Below are 20,882 nucleotides of genomic sequence, written 5' to 3'. Positions count from 1 at the left end.
ATGTAATCAATAATTATGAATTACAAAATTATAATAGCCTATTTGAAACATTTTGTTAGCTGATGCTAATTAGCTACCTGATGCTAACTTGAGGTAATTGTTAAATATAAAATTCAAATATTTTTATTTAACCAACTAGTTAGAATACATTTGATGGAAAAACAAAGGATTTGATGTTCAGAACAGAATAACTACAGTAATATCCCACTGCTCCCTGGGGGCGTTTTACTACACAGACTATCTGAACTGCAGATTCTCTGTTTCAAGGCATGTGATTGGCTTTGTTACTGATATCACACTTCATGTGCATGTGCTCCATAAACTCAGTATCAAAGCTTGAGTTGACAAAGAAAATTGATGATCATCATCAGGGTGCCAACAAAGCCTGAGTGCATTGGTTTGGTTTTGTCAACTCAAAACTAATCCTCTAACCCTGAGTTCGTTCAACTACCATCATGGTATAAGACCCGATTGGGTCTAGTCAGTGTCTTGCATGTAAAGTATCTGCAGAATAACAACAAAATAATTTAGTCATTTTCACTTTATTTTGAAAAAAATCTAAAACAAAAATAGTCACAAGCAAAACCAGTTCACATGTAAACAGTTCTCACATACATACAACATTTTGGAAGAAACGAGAACTCTTGCACGAGCTTCCTCGGGAATCATCTTTAGTGTTTTGATGCCTCTGTGTTTGTGCCTTTAAGAGCGAGATGAAATCAGTGTATTCCAGAGTTGCAACAAAAAAATCAAGTATTTTGCATCACTTAGTGCTTAGTCGATATTAACTAGTACTACATAAATTCACTACCTAACAATATCTTAAGGACCTAATTATACAAACAACAAAACCGCTTCACCCAGTATGACTATCAACATGGCTCTTCAATGGGAGAGTGAGTATACACAATTTCCCAGTTTCCTGACACCAGGTGCACTTCAGAACACTCGCTGGTGCCTGTAGTCATGCACACTAGGTGATATGCAGCTGTTGCCATAGAGATGGTGGAAGGAACTCACATGAGTCTGTTTCGTGGCAGTTCTTAATTCCAGTGTATAAGGTTTTTACCCCACAATTTTGGTTAAACTTTCAACTTCCGCTGAGCATCTATTACAGAAGGTGATTCAATAGCTGTAATTGCAGTGGAAGCTGTTGTGCTTGAGACTGTTCACGAGGTAAAGCTGTAGAACCTGAGGACAGATGGGTTTGTGGGGCAGTAGGATTTGTTTTTTGGCAAGACTGTGGTTTATATGCATGATTATGGAAGGTTCTCCTCTGTCCTGAAGTGGAGAAGCGAATCACACTGTATAGTTTCATCCTTCCTGACTTGCTAAGTGTGTGTTTTGGTGCATGTCCAGCTTTGCTTCCAGTTCACCTCGGGGGGTTTTTCCTATCTTTTGAGAGGCATTACTACACGTTGCCCTTTTACAGCGATTTAAAAACAAATTCTGTTTTAAATGACTATTTGAGTGTCTTAAACCATTACAAAAGGGCAAGTACTACATGGCGATCAGTGTGACTGGGGGGATTCCACCTTCAGCCCCACTAGTGAGGGTGGCAGCTGTCCAGCAGAGGCAGAGGAGGAACTTAGAGAGTTCCTCAGTGCCCCCTGGTGGAGCGAGGACGCCACTGCGGGTCTGATGAGCGGAGGGGGAGGGTGATTGTGGGGCGTCCGGGTTTGTAGAGGTCGCGTCTGTAGCGGGGGAGGCTGGCGCAGCAGGCTAGGGGGTGCTGAGGGGGGTGCAGGGCGCAGTAAGGGTGGAGGTTGAGTGAGGGGTGGGGAGGACTGGGCAGCGTTGGGGTTCCCAGCCACACTAACATCAGAAGAGGGCAGAGGACTGTCAGAATGAGGCGGAGAGACGCCATCCATCTTCACCTGTAACAACAAAGAAAGATGGAAAAGAGAAAATTAATTCCTCTGTTGTTGTTAACCATTTTTTATCTCTAAAATAAATAAGCCCAGCCTGCTGGAACACATCCTATTCAAAAGCCTTGACAAATTCAAACAGCCTTTTTCTCAGCTATTCTCTCTCACCTCATCATCTTCCGCTTCTGACGACCCGTTCAGCTCCATGTTCACGGTCCTCGCGCTGCCCCCTTGCACCACTTCCTGTTCTGCCTGCCATTCACGTAGCACCTCCTCAAGATTGAAGCGTCTCCGGTAGCTGACGAAGAATGAGCTGACCTGCGCCACCGTCTTGTTGCCAATCACGTCCGCTATGGCTGCAAAGTCTTTACCGTATCGCCTAACGGCTGGAGAGGATGTGGATGAAAAAATGGGTACACGATAAAACTGCTCAGCAATGCTTAAAATTAAACTAAAATAATCAACCAGAATTATATTCTTATGAATTCAGTATGTAGTATCTAGTATAATCTTGCTTTGAAACAAGGTACATGATAGGAATTCCCTTTGCATTGCTCTGATTACACATGCATAATGACATTTGGTAAAATCAGCATGAACCGGAAATTGTGCAAAGATAAATAAATTACATAAATACTGTAATATCCCATAAACAATAAGAATTCTCCATAAATTGAATCACTGCAAGATTAGAACAATCTTCCACTGTCATAAAAGATTGCATATTGGTGACTTGGTACTCACTAATTTAGCTTGAAACCATATTTTTAGGACAGGTATTAGTTGTAACATATACATTTTATCATGTTAACTCATTGGTTAGCTGGATAATTTAGCTTCTATTTTATGATATCAACTTGCAAGTAAAGAAGTGATCTTTTTGGGTTCATTAGTTTTGCGAAGATCTTCTCTGCTTTCAAACCCAGCATTACCGAAGCATTCTTTTTTTTTTTAATTATACAAGTTTTAACTAGGGATGCTTGATATTACAGCTCTGGTTGATAACCAACGAATAGCCGATATTAAAGTTCTATGCTATTTTGTCTAAACATTGAAAACACTCAAAACTAAAACCACTGGTTTAAAATGCTACATATTTAGGGATCATAGGAACTAGAGATAATAATAATACAGCTCACCTTGAACAGCCAGGAGTTGCTCCTCCGTTGTCCAGCGAGAGTTGATTTTTTGGGTGGGCTGAAGGAAATGCAGCACAGGGAGAAACGTTATCATGAAGCATAACATTGGCATTTTGCCCAGAATCTATTTACAGGTTTGGCAAACTCTTCGAGAGAAAAAAAATTGTACTTTAAAAATATTATGCAATTAGGACTTATCAGTATCTCAGAAACTAAGCCTGTACATTCAAACTGTCAAAATTCGGGGTGTAATCGATTAATCTAATGCGTCGCAATTCTCTCTGAAATCGGTTCTGAGCTGTTTTAACAGCAGATGGCACTGCATGCTTTAGAAACAGCTTGCTTTCAGTTCCTTGCACACACACATCACTTGAACTTAAAATAATCATTCATAAAGTTCAAAAAGGTTGAAGCGAATTACAAGGGTGTTCACAGTGGGTTGTGTTTACATTAATCTTGCTCATAAAAGCAGAGGTGCAAATACATTTAACCACTCAGTTGACGCACAAGAGGCACAAAACTAGCACCATCTGCTGTTAAAAACTATGTTCAGAATCGATTCAAGGGAGAATTAATTAATCATTAAAAGTCTACCATTAATCGATTTACTGTTACACCCCTAGTCAAAATACATTAAATGGATTTTATGTCTTGCTTTTTAACTTTTACATGCATGCCAGTTTTTTTTATGTAGAGTGAATGATAAATGTTTGTAGTTTTATATCAGAATAATGCAGGTAGAAACGTACCTCTGATGGTCTTAAGCCTTCAATTCCATCACCCAAGTTGTGCTTGAGAAAACTACTGGTTTGCTTGATATTTTGGACCTAAAAGCAAAACAGAGAAGCAAAAATGTTCCAAGTGATGATTGTTGTGTAGTTATATTTCCATTCAAGAGTTTGGGGGTTGGTAAAAACAAATTGTCTCACCAAGGCTGCATTTCTCAAAAATACAGAAAAAAAACTTTAATACTGTGAAATGTTATTACAATTTAAATGAACTGTTTTCTATTTTAATATGCTCTAAAATTTATTTCTGTAATGGCAAAGCTTCATTTTTAGTGTCACATGATCCTTCAAAAATCACTTTAATATGCTGATTTGTTGCTCAAGAAACATTTATCAATTTTGAAAACATCTGTGCTGTTTAATATTTTTGTAGAAATAAATTTTTCCAGGATTATTTGATCAGTGTTACAGTTTTTTTATATGATCAATAGAGTTATTTTTTTTAAATAAAAATTTCAATTTGATCTATTCTTGCAGAATAAAAAAAAAAAAAACTTACTGACTCCAAACTTTTGAACACTTGTGTAGCACACAAACTGCTCAATCGTATATTCACTTGTGAGTCTCTCAGATTTACAACCACTACCAAAAACACTTTACCTGTCTCTTCAGTGAAACTAACTGTGTGTCCAGCTGTCTTAGAGAAACAGCTCCTGAATCAGTGGACGCTGACAGAGCAACAATGTCCTCCTGTTCCAGATGCATGCCTTTAGGAGGCCTGCGGCGAGAGCGAAGAGGGTGGTGACGGTACTGAGCACCCTGGTTCTCTTTCCGAGTCAGACCAGACTTGCTTGAACCTTTATCACTCCCTCCTCCATTTCCAGAGCTCTGCTTTGTCATCTGAAAAGCAGCACAAATGCAGTGTAAACGCAGTCATGCACATGCAGTCTATTTTTTAAGATTAAGATTTTAGGTTAAAATTCATGTACATGTTTAAAGGAAAATAGGTGTTTGTGACTGATCTTTTTTATTTGTACAAATTTTTGCCTTCACTAGTCCCTGACTGCAGATTTTTTTTTTACTACTAATATTCCATTTAGTCTAAATTAATGTAGAGTTAAAAGCTTTACGTAATATAACTATTATCAAAGAATAAACAAAATACTGTGTTGAATAGTTTAATATGGAGTTTAGTTATCTGTTACACCATAGGCTCACCTCTTTCCTGGCATTGATCTCAAAGTCACTGTCACTGCCTGGATCACCTTCCACCATCTCATCGTTACTGGCAGAAACAAAAATACACAACTTTGTAATGATTCATTGTCTTTTCTTTCCATCTTTCCCTCTTTTGCTCTCCTTTTACCTCTCTTCCTTTTCTCTCTTGCTAAGCAGCTTGCGTGCTTGACGGTCCATGACGCTGGTCCGGGTTCTGGTTTTCTTCCAAGAGTAGTAGTATTTCACCAGGCTTGAGATCAGCTTGTCTGGAAGCTGAGAAATAAAAATAACAGATGGTTATGACTAAGCATGTACAGTGGAAAAAAAACAAGATGTCCTGTATCAAATTTGTGACTTTGAGCATTTGAACTTCTTTGTACAAAAGGTCAGTTGTTCTTGCTTCCATTGAAGCACATGATGCTTTGAAACATTCTCAAATTATTTCCATGTTGTAATGGATGACAACAAGACAGTTCATAGTGCTGACAGCGAGCCCTCACTATGACTCTCTACATACATGTGTGATTCTACACTGGGCCGTATCTCAAGATGCCTGCTCTTCTGGAGTTGCAGGCAGATGTGAGAGCACCAGATGACTCTTATATAACCCATCTTGCCTTCATCCCTCCTGCTCACCATCTGTTGGATGCGATGAAAGCTCTTGCCATGAAAGCTGAAAGCCTGTTCGAACAGAACTTTGTCTTCCACTGTCCACTCATCAGGAAAGGGAGTGAAGTTGGCCAGGTCAGCCAATGACTTCTCCACATCATGCTTGTGCCACAGAAGCATGCCAAGAGCCTGTTGACAGAAGACAGAATGACTCCATCAGTGATCTATGCCTCCATCTAGAGGATTTGCCTATCACGCCTAATATTTAAGCGAACTGGTACCTGTTCCATGTTGTATCCGTGCTTCTCTTTGGCCATCAGAATATATTCATCCACTGAGAGTGAGAGAATGGAAAATGCAGTTTATTTACAATCCAACATGGCAGATTTGGGGACAGTGTACAGAGGATGTGTGTATTACTTGACTACCTCACAACAAAATACACAACCATGATTCAATACGTTACGAGGCACCACAATAACATAATAGAAAATAAATAATGCAAATGCATATAAATAAAACAGCTGTGAATCAACTCAATGGGCTTCAATTTGATTCAAATGTGATTTTTTTTTTTTTTTTTGTAATTTCAAAAATAATCAATTGGATTTGATACAATATATATAATCCGATTAACAATCATAATTTAAAAAAAATACTTTAGACTTGAAGTGTAAACTACATTACCAGAGATTATACAGTAACTTTAATCTCAAAATTTGACTTTCAGTTTCACATATGCACGTATTCAAATAAAGAAAATCATTTAAATATTGCACATTATAAATTGTGATTAATTTGATTTTTAACATATTTTAAATAGATTATTGGCCAACACAAATTATTCACAATTTATATATTTGTGTGTGTATATATATATATATATATATATATATATATATATGCATGCATCTAGAAAACAGGTGAAAGTATCTAAAATAACAATATTGTGAGAAAAATAATCACATCACACTTATATATGACTGTATGAGTTCAGCCCTACATTTGACTGGATTCCCTTTAAAAATAAGAGTAGTTTCTTTTCTCTTTCTAAAGCGCTCCTCGTCAATAGCCTGAGTCAGACTCTCAGTTTTTAGTCATTTCTACGTATGAATAATTGTTCCTTACACATCGCATCGGACACTTGGCTGTTTGGTGACCAGACCAGCATGCTCCTCTGGTCACTGTCACTGTAGCGGGATGCACAGTCTGTCAACACAAAGCAGAAACATGTCTGTCACACAACACAGCAGCCTCTCTCAAATAACTCCTCTCACAACTTTGTTGTTTTTTTACTTCTCTATGCCTCTCTGCTGTTTTTGTCTATATTTCTATATACTCCAAGACTACGGCTGTGTTCTCTCCTACTTCCCATAAACTTGAGTGCACACAGAAACACCTACACACAGCCCTTTATCTTATCATGCTCATGCAGACTGTGAAAACTGCATGGAGTTCAGAGATATATATTCATCTCTTCTGAGATTAACTCCCCTCTCCCTCTTTACCTGGTTTGAACTCTGGGATCTGTGCCTGGTAGTCCCCACCAACGCGGATCATACTGTCTGTTTCAAAAGAGCAAGAGGGAAAAGGACGGTCAAAGAGGGCAAAAACACAGGCAGGCAGAGTTAGTAACTGGCAGTGCATCCTCACAGAGGGCAGAGGAGGAAAAGTGGGTGGAGGGAGGGAGAGGAGGAAAAGACGACAGGGATGCTTGACAGAATACACATACAGACACTGATATATTCAGACATTTTACACTTAAATTAAACAATAAAGATTAATACTGTGCTACCATGTAAGTAAATGAAGGTGCAGATGGTGGTTTGGAGTTGGAGTTTGTGTGTGAATGTGTCAGACGCACCATGTGTGTGTTCCTCATCACTGCTCTCTTCCTCAGAGTGCTGGCTGTTCCCATTCGTGACTGTTTTGGCCCTGCTTCGGGACAGCACACCAGACCCTGATCGCTCCATCACTGATGGCATGGCTAGAGGGGAGAGAGAGTGTGTTCAAGGGGATCAGCATTGGCCTTTGTTTTCAACATCTTAAAGGGACAGTTCACCCACAAATGAAAATCCTGTCATCGTTTCCTCTCCCTCATGTCATTCCAAATTTGTTTGTCTTTCTTTTGTGGAAACCAACACATATTTTTTGTTTTTGCCCATACAATGAAAGTTAATGGGGCCCAACATAAACATCGAGCCAGAGTAACTCATTGTATAAACACAACAGAGACATTTTTCAAAATACATTCTTAAGTGTTCCTTAGGAAAAGGTTTAGCAGGTTTAGAATAACATGAAGGTGAGTAAACGATGAATGATCATTTAATTTTTTGTATGAACTGTCTATAATTTAGCAGCATTTCTGGTGCAAATTAATTCTGACTGACCCTTCATAAGAGTCATGTATGTATGTATATATATATATATATATATATATATATATATATATATATATATATATATATATATATATATGCATGCGTGTATGTATACATACATGTATGTATGTATGTATGTATATATATATATATATGTGTGTGTGTGTGTGTGTGTGTTGTTGATGTGACATGGCATTTTCACTGTCCCACAAGATAAAAATTAATATAATTAATATTTGTTATTGTAATATTAATTATTGTCGTTATTTAAAATGCAGTAAATGTTTAAACATTAATTTGTCCTATATGGACCTTTTGTTATAAAAGCTGCAGTGATATTCTATTTTTTTTAATTTTTGAGCCAAATCTCAAAATTGTCCTATGGTGTGACTGTCCCAGCATGGTTCAGTAAATTACAACTTTTATAAATGAAAAAGAAAAGCATAAAAATGTTAATAAATACTTCCGGCATAATTGTCCAAGTGTCTATTTTAATAAATGGCAATCATTTTTTTCATGCATATATTTCTGAAAGCATGTCCTCTGGTGTGACACTATATCCATTCCATCAATTCCAGAGAAGGACCCCATTCATGGCCGTGTTACTGAAGCCCCCTGTCAAGCCCATGTTAAATTTTGTCTCAGAAATGTTCAAATATTTAACTTTTTTGGAACCAGTACAAAAGTGTTACGTTTTGTTGTCCTTTGGTGTGGCACCCCTAAATAATATTTTTTAATCAAAAACTGCATGTTAAACTACATAATCATGGAAAATTATGCAAAATAAGCATAAAATGTGATACTTTGTTTTCGAAACAGAAAATTGAGGGAGAGAAATTAGTGGAAGAGAGAGGACACAGAAATATATAGAGAAAATTAACAGGGATCCACACAGAAGGGAGGAGAGCCTAAGAGAACAATGCAGAAAGTAAATACAATAATATGATGCCTTAAAAAGAGTAGCCATATAGTTAAAAAAAAATTAATTAACTTCTTAATCACAATCTTAATGAATATAGTTTGAATACCAATCATATTTATCTGTGCCACACATGCAGCGAGGGGCTAGAAGAGTTTCATTAACACACTGATTGACTAAGAGATAATTATTTTTTGTTTTGTTTAAAATACATGTTGATATTGTTTGTATCAAAATTAAACTTTCTTTCTCCTTTGACATGTTCAAAATTAAACAGAAATAATTTAATAACTACCATTTCTGTCCTTTAGTGTGACGTAATGTCCTGTGGTGTGACACACATTAAAGAACCACAGATTTGTTTTCATCTCAAAATATCTTTAAAAAACAGTTGAGAATTGCAAGAGGGGAGATACAAATATCACTCAACTTAAATCACTTTTCAGCAGTTTTGAACGCATGACAGTAAAGTTTGTCTTGTTGTCAAAGTTTGTCTCGAAATTGTCCAACAAGTCATGGGGAAAAAATTATGTTAATTATAATTTCATATTAAATAAATAGCACTATATGAAAATAAGTTCCTAACAATGAAGATAAATCTCTCTCTTGCTATTTATGTATTATTAATAGTTTCTTTCTTGATTTTTGCTGTGTTACACCATAGGACAAATTTATGGTACAGTTCAGTAAAAATGTTAAAAAAATAAAATGTAAAAAAAGCAGTGAAAGAACTGACGAAGTTAGTGACCCTTTATATTTTCTCAAAGATCAGACTTCACACTACATAAATATATGCATTTCTTTTTTAAATTTCATTTTCTTTTTACTGCCTGTCTATTTATCAACTACCCATATACATATACATATATATATATATATATATATATATATATATATATATATATATATATATATATATATATATATATATATACACACACACACACACACATACAGATTTTTTTAAGGTTCACCAGTTGCCTCAAGTATCTTTTACCATTTACAGTGTAGTGACAAATCTTTGTTTTCTGAATCTTTATGGACTTCCTCAAGTAACATTATCCCAACGGTCACATGATATACACATATGTTCTTTCTCTGAACAACCGCAGTGTGTTGTGAAACGAGGTGAGAAAATTAACCTCAAATTAGTACAAATTAATTTAAATGTATGTGTAAGGAAATGAAGTCTGGCTGAAGAGACAGTGAAAGATGTGGAGGTTTAAATGCTCTTGGCTGTGTTTTGAGCGGCAGGTGATGGAGTTCACTGAGGTATCAAACCACAAAGCGCGGGATATAAACATCAGGGTAATGTTTCTAAATCTGAAACGAATTTAGATAACTTTCATTTGCTTCAACGCCAGTAAATGAGACTTTCATTCGGTGGACAAGAAGTCTTTGTTTCGCGAATGCTTCCAGAAAATGAACGATGCCGGGAGTGAACAGCAGAGCTGACTTTCATCACTTCACAAACATGTACATGCAGAACAACAGAGATCATCCTTTACAAAACGAAACAATGACCAAAAGCCTTTATTTCTTAATCGTGATAGCCAACCACCAAACTGTACCTCTCGCTGTTTTCGTGAACAATAACTCAAGAGGCTGCCTGAACACAAAACAACTAACGTTACACAAAACATAAAACTAAAATGTTTCTGATCTAGACACAAAAGATACATTGGCGAGATAAAATATCGGATACGAAATTAAAGGATTATCTTTATAACTCGCCACGAAAATGCAAAATAAGACGAGATATTCGTTCGCAAAACAAAAAGTCGTTATGTGTCATAAAAGAAGCGTTGAATAGGGCACGTGACGTCACGAGCAGTGTCTCAGTCGATTGAAGTTGCCGTCGGGCTCAGTGTGAATTAAACGTGCGCCTCAGATGACTCCAAAACACTCAATATGGGGCACTGAGCTGCCCTTCGCTTAACAGAGTGCCCAATCAACTCGTAATAGTGTTTCAGCGGAAAACAGTTATCGATTGCCCCCTTAAACTCCGAGAGGTCGCATCACTCCGACCACCATCCAATCATCCGTCCCTTGTTCATTTAAACATATCTGCGAGTAAACGCGCACGGATCTCGCTCGGCCGATGATAATCCATCATTCAAACTTAAAAAGTAGAGAAACAGAAAAAGAGCATCTTTCCCCTCACCTCACTTTTCGCACAGTCGCTCACTCAAGTCTGAGTCCTTTTGTGTAGAGCCACGCTTATGTCCCTATTCCAGTTGTTGGCTAGCTGTCGCTGAACATTTGCCTTATAACGTTAGTTACCGGTCCAAATAGCAGTTCACTACCTGGCTTGCTTGCTTTCTCTCCTATCCAAACTTATCAAGCGACAAACAAGTGTTGCAAAACATCAGCACTACGCTCGTTTGTTAATATACAACTACATTAAGGCTTCTGTGGATATTCGCACGTTTCTCATTCTCTCCAGTTCATTGCATCGGCCGCATAGGGATCCTATCCGTGTGTATGTGCCGGGGAGACCTGACAACTCCTCATAACCGAGAAAACCTTCCGCGCTGTTCGCCTCTCCCCAACTAACTTCCATGTCAATTACATAGTCCCTTTAACCGGCGTCAATTTCATAACAAGTGATTCTGACAATGTAAAGGCTCGTTTCATGCGAGGCAGTGTAACCTATGCGCGATATTAAAAACAAAAAAACGTTAAATGAAACCCTCCCGTCATAAAAGACGTTGTTCAGGCGTTAATTGCGGCTACGTTTAGATTTGAACACATGTTTAGAGCATCTCGTACAGTTCTCTTCATGAAACCAACTTAATAGCGATCCATTGCGTTGTGCTTTACCTGCGGTGCTCCCACATTATCAATCACATCGGAACTACTTCCTGCTGTGTGTGCGGAGGGATTCGTCAGCTGTGCAATGCGGTGCTGAGGCTGCCCAGACCCTTCACTAATGTATGCAGGAGAGAAAAAAAGACTAAAACTTGCTTATTCGCCTTAATACTGAGTATTTAATGACGGATATCGTGAATTAGGCTTCAGCTATAGTTCTTTTACCATATTCAGTTGATAAAAGGTGATTGAGCCTTAAAGAAATCAATGCATTCACACTGTGTAAGCCATGGTTTCTGGTCTACATTAATTAAACATAACCTGGAGGTATTACAGGTGAGAATAAACTTGATATCTAGACACAATCCCAATACTGACATGCAACATGGATTCAGACTGGTCTCCAACACCCCCTCCTGACACTATCAACCAGCAGGCCCAAGAGATGGACAGGTCCTCCCTTTGGATGCCCGTATACATTTATATTCTTTCTCTGTGGTCCTTGCAGGCAAGAACAGAGACAGACATACCAGCACTTGTGGCACAAGACCCCTCCCAGCCATCCCCTCTCTGTCTATGTGTTTCTCTCTCCAACCATCTCCTCCCTCCCCTCCTTCGTGCCATCTTGCCAGAGCTGTGCAAAAGATCCATCTCCATTTTCTCTAACTCACCTTAGTTGTCCCTTTATGGTGGTCTCTCCTTTCTTGATTCTCTCTCTCTCTCTCTCTCTCTCTCTCTCCTCTTCCTCTGTTAGACTTCCTCCATCCTCATCACCTCTGAGTTCCTCTTTCCTCCCCTCCCCCTCTCTCTATTCCTCCTCTTCTCCTCTCCCCCCCCCCACGCATGCACAGAGAAAGAGGGGTTTTTTCAGGAGTAACAATCTCTGCTCGAAACCACAGGCCTGAAGGTGTAGCTGGAGTCTGTCCCTATTTTGTTTAGCAATAACATAGATGGCACAACCTTTTGTTGTCGTGCTGGATTTGCATGGCCTTTTAGCTCGGGTTTTGTTGATTTATAAACCCTGTAACAACAGTTATAATCACTCCATCATAGACTAGTTATCGAGCATGCATCAGGGTTCAGTGTGAGTTGTGGCGCAGAGGAAGCGGAGATTTTAACAGCGCTGAACTCTCTGACCCCCTCCCTTGTTTCCCCTCCTGAAAATGCCATCTCTCCCCGTCGCGAGACAGATTACCAGAAAACAAAAGGTTCGGGGCGGGGCTTCGTGACGGGCCATCTGCGGGAGGGGCGTGGCCAGGAATATACAGCAGCACTCGCTGCATTCAACACATGGGTAGACCCTTTAAGTTATGGCTGTGGCTTCTTTATAATGGTCAGAAGCAGTGGGTGTTAAAACGAGGGATTCTGTTAAAAGCGTCCTAGACGTGAGGTTCAAACCGTTCTACGTATTGCAGTTAAGTACCACTGGCGTTTAGATGCGCACTCGATGCAGTTCAAACCATGCGATCATCATACAAGTACAAGGTGGTGCTGACATACAGTAGCAGTTCCTACACAGTAGCAACTTAACTTGCAGTCCTGTATTGTCAACTAGTGCAACCTCGTGGACAAAAGAGGTACTACAGGGCCATTCTAGGCCTCTGATTTTTCATTCCCTCAAAGTGGTCATTCACCTAAACTGAAAATGAAAAAAATGAATTTAAAGAATATTGCATTAATTTAATATGTACATAAAAATATGATACAAAGCGTTTTGTCATGTCAATTGTGCACATAATTTAGAACTGAAGAGTTTATTTTCAAAAACAGATAACTGTTTTTATTAATTCTCATAAATCATGTTTTTTATTGTGTTATGTTTTTACTGTGTTTTATTGTGTTAGTTAGGTGTATATGTTAGTTATTATTATTTAATCAAAACAACACAACTGCAGTTTGAGTGATATTAATTGGAATGCAGAATAAAAAAAATCGGAACATTTTTTTAAAAACGGAGTTATCTGTTTTTGCAAATGAACTCTTCAGTTGAAGTTACAAACATTCTATTTGTTCTTTTTGATTACATTTGTTACAATTAACAAAAAGGTATGCATAATTATAGGCTACAATCAACCCCAATCCCCAAAAAAACCTCATCACACTTAACCACAAAATGTTTTATTTCACGTCACATTGTAATAGTGATGCCCTTTGCACATAATACATCTCATAATACATATATTTTTTTCGACGTTTGTAAGTCAGTTTGAATTTAAAAACAAAATGCAACTATATATATATATATATATATATATATATAGGAAAAATTATACTTGAAATGTATTCACTGGCTACTATTCAGCTCAAGACAAGAAAATAATAAAAATAAAACAAAACATTTTAATATAACATGCATGCACAGTGTTAAACTCAAATTAAAATTACATTTCATTTTTGATTACAGTGTATTTTATTAAAGTAATTGAACTTTATTGACAGTCTCCTCTATCCCTCAATTTTTGAAATAATGTTACAAATTCAGTTTGCAAAAGGAAACCAGAAACTGCCTTTAGTATCAATTACTCGTCATTTACATAAATATATCTTTATGTCACAAAGTACCCTCGACGTGAGGAAGCATGTGGAGAGAGCTTGACCCTTAACCCCAAACCCTATGTCGTCATTTCCCCAAGACTCGGCGGCTAATGCCCAATGCTGCTGAGAGGGAAAGAAAGAGTGAAGAGAGGGAGGGAGGAAAGGAGAAGGAGATAAAGAAAGGGAGAGTAGAGCGCGGAAATTTCGTGCCCGCTTCTTGGCGCGAATCTGGCAGGAAAAAAAATAAAAGCGAACAGCGGTCGCTAGTTGCTTTATAGGTTACTGTTTATTAAGCTACCAACCCGCGAGCTCTTGTGTTACTGTAGTCTAGCTCGCTCGTTAGCATTTTTAACATTCTTTACCACAGACCACATCTCATCTTCAGATCTCTAACTTCTTTAAAGCGTTTTAGAGTGCAGTAGTCGCGTGAAGGTGGTCGTATAAAATCTGCACAATGGGGGTGAGTTTGTCTGTCCATGTTGTATGTTGTTAGCTTTGCTCTTATTTGGGCTTTGATAAATGCGTGCGGCAATTTGAACAAAGACTGATGGAAGCAGATCATTCTCCCCGGAAAGAGTGTGTAATGTGTGTGTGATGGAGGTAAACGCGGAACTCCTGAATAACGAGGGGGTGTTGGTGGTGGTGAGATTTTGGTGGTTTAAAGATGCTCAGGTCCTGAATGAATTCTTGTAGTGTCCATCCGAGGATCACAAATGTCCACCTCAAACGCTTTCTGGTTCATTTCAGGTGCCTCGTCGACTGCGCCATTTCTTTAACACTAAGCACAATAACACTGATACATTTAGCACGGCAAACTGTTGCTGTTTTCATCAAACTGCTAGTATTGTCGTTTTCCAACAGTCGATGCGTTAAAGTCATACGAGGAGCTGGTGAGATGCGAGTGTAATGTGTAAAACCCGTTTCTTTGAGCTCCTCGTACAGGCTTTTAATCAACGTTAGCACGATGCCAGCAGCCGCTGCGAGATCAAACCTCCTCACGACAGCAGCATTGCTTGATCGGTCGAGTTTGAATGATAGGTTTATGTCTGGTATTATTGAACTTCACGTACAGGAGCCCGCCGCCGTCAAGCCCTTAGAAAACTGCTCTTCTCCACGTGCTTTGTGTTCTCAGCACCTGTTTCCTGCTTCTCCTGCCATTAATGTACGTGGAGCTAAAGAGCAGCTTTCTTTTTGTGCCTAAAGCTAAATATTTGCTCCTGGTGTATTATTTTTGATGATGCACAATACAAATCTTAAAAACAGGCGTTAAATCCTCAGATTTACATAAATACCATTATTTTAAAGTGTCCAGTAATCAGTGTCACTACCCCCATGCAGTCACATGTGTGTACACAGAAACAAATGGAACCATAAATATGTTTATATGAAATGTTTTAAGGCAAGATTACAGTTTGCTTGCGATAGATGCATGAATATTGACTGGGATGGTTAGTCGGACAATATTTGTCCATTTTGAGTTTGTCAGCTTTGAACATTCGTTGCTGTTTGTGTGTTTCTTTCAATAAACTAGAAAGTTTTGTGAATTAGTAGTAAATGCATGCTATTTAAAAAAAAAAAAAAAAAAAAAATCATATTGTGAAAAGTGTTTAATTCCCCAGTTTTGTGTGCCGTCTCGTTTGATGTGATTCAATTATTGTATCCAACCGGGTCCTATACGAATACACTAGCATACTAGTGAAAAATGCTTTTTTTGTTGCATTCCTTTTTTTAATGTAATTGACAAACAATTTGACAAGTTGAATTTCTGATTTGTGGCATTCCAGAGTATCTTGTGCTACTGTATGTCTGTACAAGTACTCAAAATATGGTTATTTGATTAATTTCCTCTTAATTTTTGTCATAACATTGTTTTTCAAAATCCTAGAACTTATAATAAAATAATATCCCAGATTATTGATATCTCAAATTTATTCAATTCATTCATGTATATCGTTTATACATTGCATATTTTCAAAGCAGCTTCGCTATAATAAACGAGAAATGTTGCAAAATTGATCAAATTTGAAATAACTTCAATATCAATTCAGTTAAATTCATTTTAGAACCCACTGTATGTATATAGTATACTGATCGCCCCACTCTCTTTCCTAAAGTGGGACTCAAAGTTATAAAGTATAAATATTTCAGACTGTTTTCTTCACTCTTTATGAGAATATCATTTGACAGTATCTTTCCATTACTATTTAGAGGAAATCAAACAGAGCAAAGGAGAAAAAGCAGAGAAGACTCGAAGAACGGGCAGCTATGGATGCAGTTTGTGCAAAGGTGGAGGCAGCCAATAAGGTATGCTTTGAGAACATCTAAAAGAAACCTTTTCAAAATATGTACACGTGCCTTAAAATTGCAGTGTTAATGTTCTTGCAGTAGAGCAATATTAACACACTGCGTCCCGTGGCTTTTTACAGCTTGAAGATCCTCTTTCTGCAATGCCAGTGTTCAAAAAGTATGACAGAAATGGGTACGCTATCCCTACGTTTCCCCTTTGACGGATGTGTCATATGCTGCCTCTAAACTGGTAAACAGGTCACTTCATTTTCTGATATCCAATACTAATATTGTGAATATCTGAATCTGTCACAGGCTAAACCTGGAGATTGAGTGTAAACGGGTAACTGCATTGAGTCCAGATACAGTGGAGTGGGCCTATGAGTTGACTAGAGCCAACATGCAGACGCTGTAGGTATTGAGCAAGTCAACATGTGGGGTAATCCAGCATCCCATATTGTTACTGCTTTAGATGTTTATTATGTTTTATTTGTCAATTTTTAGTGTCTGGCATTTATTTTTTTCCTGCAGAGATTCTTAATGGATACTTGTTAGGTTTTGTATTCAATTGACATTCAGATACAGGTTTTGGGTTGAATGGAAGTCAGTTATTGTTATTTACGTTAAAGGTATAGTTCGCCCAAAAATAGAAATTGCCATCATTTACTTTTAAATTATAACTAATTGTAGAACACTGAACTTATTTACTCACCCTCATGCCATTCCAAGACTCTACGGCTATTGAACGAAAGTCAGTGGGCTTCTTTAACACAGGGCCCCCTGTACCGGCCTGGAGTGACATGAGGGCAAGTAAATGATGACAGAAGTTTCATTTTGGGTCAACTGTCCCTTTAAAGCTGAAGGAAATTTGTACAGCTGGTCATTTTGCCATTTATGAAATATAGTTCCAAGAGAAATGTATATGAAATCTTTCTGCACTTTCAGTTTGTGCAGTTTATAACAAAGTCAATTTTTGTTCCATTATGTCTTGACAGATATGAACAGAGTGAGTGGGGATGGAAGGAGAGAGAGAAAAGGGAGGAGATGAAGGACGAGAGAGCATGGTATCTCCTTGCCCGTGATGCTGACTCCACACCTTTAGCGTTTTCACACTTTCGATTTGATGTGGAGTGTGGAGATGAGGTTTTATATTGGTAATGTTGCTTTAATTATTACTTATAGATGATAGTTATGATTTTCTCTTTGGGGATTATTAAAAATCTGTTTACTTGTTTGGAATGTGCAATGTTTCAGTACCATATTGGTTACCGACTGATTTTAGAAATTTTAATTTTTTTTTATTGATGTTGGTTATTTAACATTGAACATTGTTAATGTTCACTTTGTTTTACACATTGCATCATCTAACACACTTAAATCTTTTTAGAAAATCTAAAAATGAATATCCTTTTTTTCATAATGTATGTATTATAATGTTATAATATCTAAATTAACATGAAAATGATTGTTTAAAATCATTTGTCTGATTTAAAATTTATTTAGTACAGTACAGAATTGATCAGCTATTGTCCTTAAAGGGATAGTTCACCCAGAAGTGAAAATTCTGTCATTAATTACTCACCCTCATGTCGTTCCAAACCCGTAAGACCTTCGTTCATCTTCGGAACACAAATTAAGATATTTTTGTTGAAATCTGAGAGCTTTCTGTCCATCCACAGACAGCAATGTACCTAAAATGTTCCCAGACCCAGAAACGCAGTAAGGACATCGTTAAAATAGTCCATGTGACAACAACATCATCAACAACCTGATCTACTCTATGCGAAGGAGATGTGTTGCACTGTCAAATCCGTAATTGCGTCGTGGTACTCTCGATATTGGCAGCAGCTGGTGACTCGGGGAGAAGAATTGTTGAATAAAGTTATTTTTGTTCTCTTTGCACACAAAAAGTAGTATGTCACATGGACCATTTCAATGATGGCTTACCTTTCTGGGCCTGAGAACATTTCAGTTGCGTTGCTGTCTTTGCAGGGTCAGAAAGCTCTTGGATTTCATCAAAAATATCTTAATTTGTTTTCCAAAGATAAACAAACATCTTATGGGTTTGGAACGACATAAGGGTGAGTAATAATGACAGAATTTTCATTTTTGGGTGAACTATCCCTTTAACATGAAAATAATAGGCTTATTAATATCTGCCGTAATTGTAGTATTGTGCATGTCTATCTGTCTGTCTGCCGTCATTGCGCGCGTTGTTTAAGTGGGAGTGCGTCTGTCTCGCATGTTATTTTTGCAATGTGTGACTTCACTGATTCTCTGAGTCATATAAGACACATGACCTCAGGAGAGTGCTGTTTGTTTCTGACTGATTCTAATAATGTCTCCTCAGTTATGAAGTGCAGTTGGAGAGTAAAGTCAGACGGAAAGGCCTGGGGAAGTTTCTCATCCAAATCCTTCAGCTTATCGCCAACAGGTACCACAACCAACCCAGCATTCTAAGAATTTATTCCTGTGTAGCATACTCATCGCTGTCGTCTTGTTCTTGTCTTTCCTCAGCACGCAAATGAAAAAGGTCATGCTGACAGTATTTAAACACAACCACGGTGCTTACCAGTTCTTTAGGGAGGCTTTACAGTAAGTCCCTTCCTTCTGGATTCACACGCATTCACCACTTCCTCACTGCACGAAATTCCTGTTCCTCTTCCGAATGCAGATTTATATACCGGCCTCTATAATCGACAGAACGCTGAATGATAGCAGTTGCCATAGCAACAAGTGCCTGCTCTGCTTATTCAGTGTTAAAATATGAATTCACCAACGGCCGCCCTTTTCCTTCAGGTTTGAGATTGACGAAACGTCACCCAGTATGACCGGTTGCTGTGGAGAAGACTGCTCCTATGAGATTCTGAGCCGGAGAACAAAGTACGGCGAGGCCTCGGGACATGCGCATGGGGGCGGCCACTGTGGAGGCTGCTGCCATTAAGAGCAAGCCTTCCTCTGTTGTTTCAGAGCTTCCTCATCCTCGTTCCCTACCCTGCTCCATCACCCAAAATCCCCTCTTAGGAAGCCCTTAAAACAGTCTCTCCTGCCCATAATCAGCAATGAGACCCCATCGATGCTTGCTCTTGGTTTTTAACTTAAAAAGCTCATTCACCATTTCACATAGTAAGTGACATTTTCAGTCTCAAAGGTTTGAATGATGACAAAATGGCAGTGAAGGCCACTGTGAGCCAAATGTAACCTTTTTCACCTCAGGTATCAGCATGGTGAGGCTCAACTGTATGTCTTTGCATTCTGTCCAGATGCAAAAAAGAGCCTGCGGTGTTTTTTTTGTTTTTTTTCCCTCTCCAGAAACTGTCTGTCACTCATCAGCTGTTTTATTACCATAGTGAGTGAATGCAGGTTTTGGTCACAGTGGTTGTTACAGCCGTTTCACTCTATACCACTTTTCAGGGTAATTGTATTTTAACTAAAAGCTGATGTTTGCTTATCACTTCAAGAAACAGAATACGACGATCTGTACTGTTTATAATTAGTAATCACTCAACCTAGACTGTCTCAGGTCATTCAACTTATAACAAAATGTTTTATAACAGCTGTGTTTGGAAATTGGTGGATGAAGATTATGTTGCTGTTTGATTTGATACAGGGGTTGGCATGTTAGCTATGATGGACCCTTAGTGTAGAAATATACTTTCATTTTAGTTTTTTTTTTTTTTTATCATAACATTCTTTTATCATGTCATTACTGTATATTTCCATTTTTTTCTTCTTTGTATATAATCCGTTTGCCATGTACATTTTATTTGCCTTCGAAGACATTGGAAAAATGATATACAAAATAGTTTGAGAGATGAGTGTTCCGGTCTTGTGCTCTCTTGTTGAACTGAAACGAAAGGTCATTCCAGCTTTATGTGTTTGATTTGTATGCAACAAATAAAGGAATCTTGTTTGACTTATTGACGTTCAGTGGTATTTTAACATTTTATTTCAAAATAATCTTGCATACATCATTCTTAACGGTTTAACTTTTTTTTTTTTCCCCAAACCATTGGTAGATCATAAGCAAAAAAAACAAAAAAAATGTATGATAAAATCCCCACCCTCGGTCTTAATAAGAAAGGCTGCTTTGTTTGAGTCCTTTGAAGTTCACATTGAAGAGAGGACAGAAGTTAAACAAAAGTATTATGAGGACACTTATTATTTTAAGCAATGGTTAGTTAAGGGATGTCAACTGCACTATTTACGATTACAGCGATTTTAGAAATATACTCTACTGTTATACAGGTTGGGGTCATTAATTTCTTTTTTTAAAATCAGAAATACAGTAAAACAGACATAATGTGAAATATTATTAAAATTCAAAATAATGATTTTCTGTTTTAAGCATTTAAAATGTTAATTATTTGTGTGATTGTAAAGCTAAA

The 20,882-nt window shown here is 37.8% G+C and overlaps 2 protein-coding genes across 5 annotated transcripts; one reads left to right on the top strand and one right to left on the bottom strand.

Moving 5' to 3' along the window:
- Positions 1 to 557: 557 nt before the first annotated feature.
- Positions 558 to 12,495, bottom strand: rcor2 (REST corepressor 2). 3 transcript variants are annotated; one of them, XM_058783678.1, is made up of 13 exons: positions 12,345 to 12,495; positions 7,427 to 7,549; positions 7,071 to 7,127; positions 6,691 to 6,771; positions 5,844 to 5,896; positions 5,590 to 5,751; positions 5,102 to 5,226; positions 4,954 to 5,020; positions 4,396 to 4,635; positions 3,757 to 3,834; positions 3,008 to 3,065; positions 2,037 to 2,254; positions 558 to 1,877 (listed from the first exon to the last, which is right to left on the bottom strand). In XM_058783678.1, the coding sequence occupies exons 2-13, from the start codon at positions 7,545 to 7,547 to the stop codon at positions 1,512 to 1,514; spliced, it is 1,626 nt and encodes a 541-aa protein (XP_058639661.1). In that variant the 5' UTR covers positions 7,548 to 7,549; positions 12,345 to 12,495; the 3' UTR covers positions 558 to 1,511. The 3 variants fall into 3 exon arrangements, with proteins under 3 accessions (XP_058639661.1, XP_058639662.1, XP_058639660.1); XM_058783679.1 differs by lacking the exon at positions 12,345 to 12,495 and adding an exon at positions 11,686 to 11,780; XM_058783677.1 differs by lacking the exon at positions 12,345 to 12,495 and adding an exon at positions 11,027 to 11,450.
- Positions 12,496 to 14,258: 1,763 nt separating this feature from the next.
- Positions 14,259 to 20,410, top strand: naa40 (N-alpha-acetyltransferase 40, NatD catalytic subunit). 2 transcript variants are annotated; one of them, XM_058783604.1, is made up of 8 exons: positions 14,259 to 14,668; positions 16,417 to 16,512; positions 16,635 to 16,687; positions 16,810 to 16,905; positions 17,490 to 17,648; positions 18,845 to 18,928; positions 19,012 to 19,089; positions 19,294 to 20,410. In XM_058783604.1, the coding sequence occupies exons 1-8, from the start codon at positions 14,663 to 14,665 to the stop codon at positions 19,436 to 19,438; spliced, it is 717 nt and encodes a 238-aa protein (XP_058639587.1). In that variant the 5' UTR covers positions 14,259 to 14,662; the 3' UTR covers positions 19,439 to 20,410. The 2 variants fall into 2 exon arrangements, with proteins under 2 accessions (XP_058639587.1, XP_058639586.1); XM_058783603.1 differs by lacking the exon at positions 14,259 to 14,668 and adding an exon at positions 14,700 to 15,370.
- The last annotated feature ends 472 nt before the right edge of the window (positions 20,411 to 20,882 follow it).

This window comes from Onychostoma macrolepis, chromosome 07, assembly GCF_012432095.1.
Source record: "Onychostoma macrolepis isolate SWU-2019 chromosome 07, ASM1243209v1, whole genome shotgun sequence".
In the NCBI taxonomy this organism is placed as follows: Eukaryota; Metazoa; Chordata; class Actinopteri; order Cypriniformes; family Cyprinidae; genus Onychostoma; species Onychostoma macrolepis.
The sequence above is the reverse complement of the archived record's forward strand: the minus strand, read 5'-3'. Positions and strand labels throughout refer to the sequence as shown.

Bases quoted from the DNA above. Each gene is read 5' to 3' on its own strand.
- naa40 (XM_058783603.1), top strand. From the start codon at position 15,173: ATGCCAGCAGCCGCTGCGAGATCAAACCTCCTCACGACAGCAGCATTG. The intron at 15,371-16,416 runs GTACGTGGAGCT...ATTACTATTTAG, and splicing joins CTGCTTCTCCTGCCATTAAT to AGGAAATCAAACAGAGCAAA. The intron at 16,906-17,489 runs GTAGGTATTGAG...ATGTCTTGACAG, and splicing joins AGAGCCAACATGCAGACGCT to ATATGAACAGAGTGAGTGGG.
- rcor2 (XM_058783678.1), bottom strand. From the start codon at position 7,547: ATGCCATCAGTGATGGAGCGATCAGGGTCTGGTGTGCTGTCCCGAAGC. The intron at 4,636-4,953 runs GTGAGCCTATGG...GCTGCTTTTCAG, and splicing joins AGATCAATGCCAGGAAAGAG to ATGACAAAGCAGAGCTCTGG. The intron at 3,066-3,756 runs GTACGTTTCTAC...CATTTCCTTCAG, and splicing joins AAGGCTTAAGACCATCAGAG to CCCACCCAAAAAATCAACTC.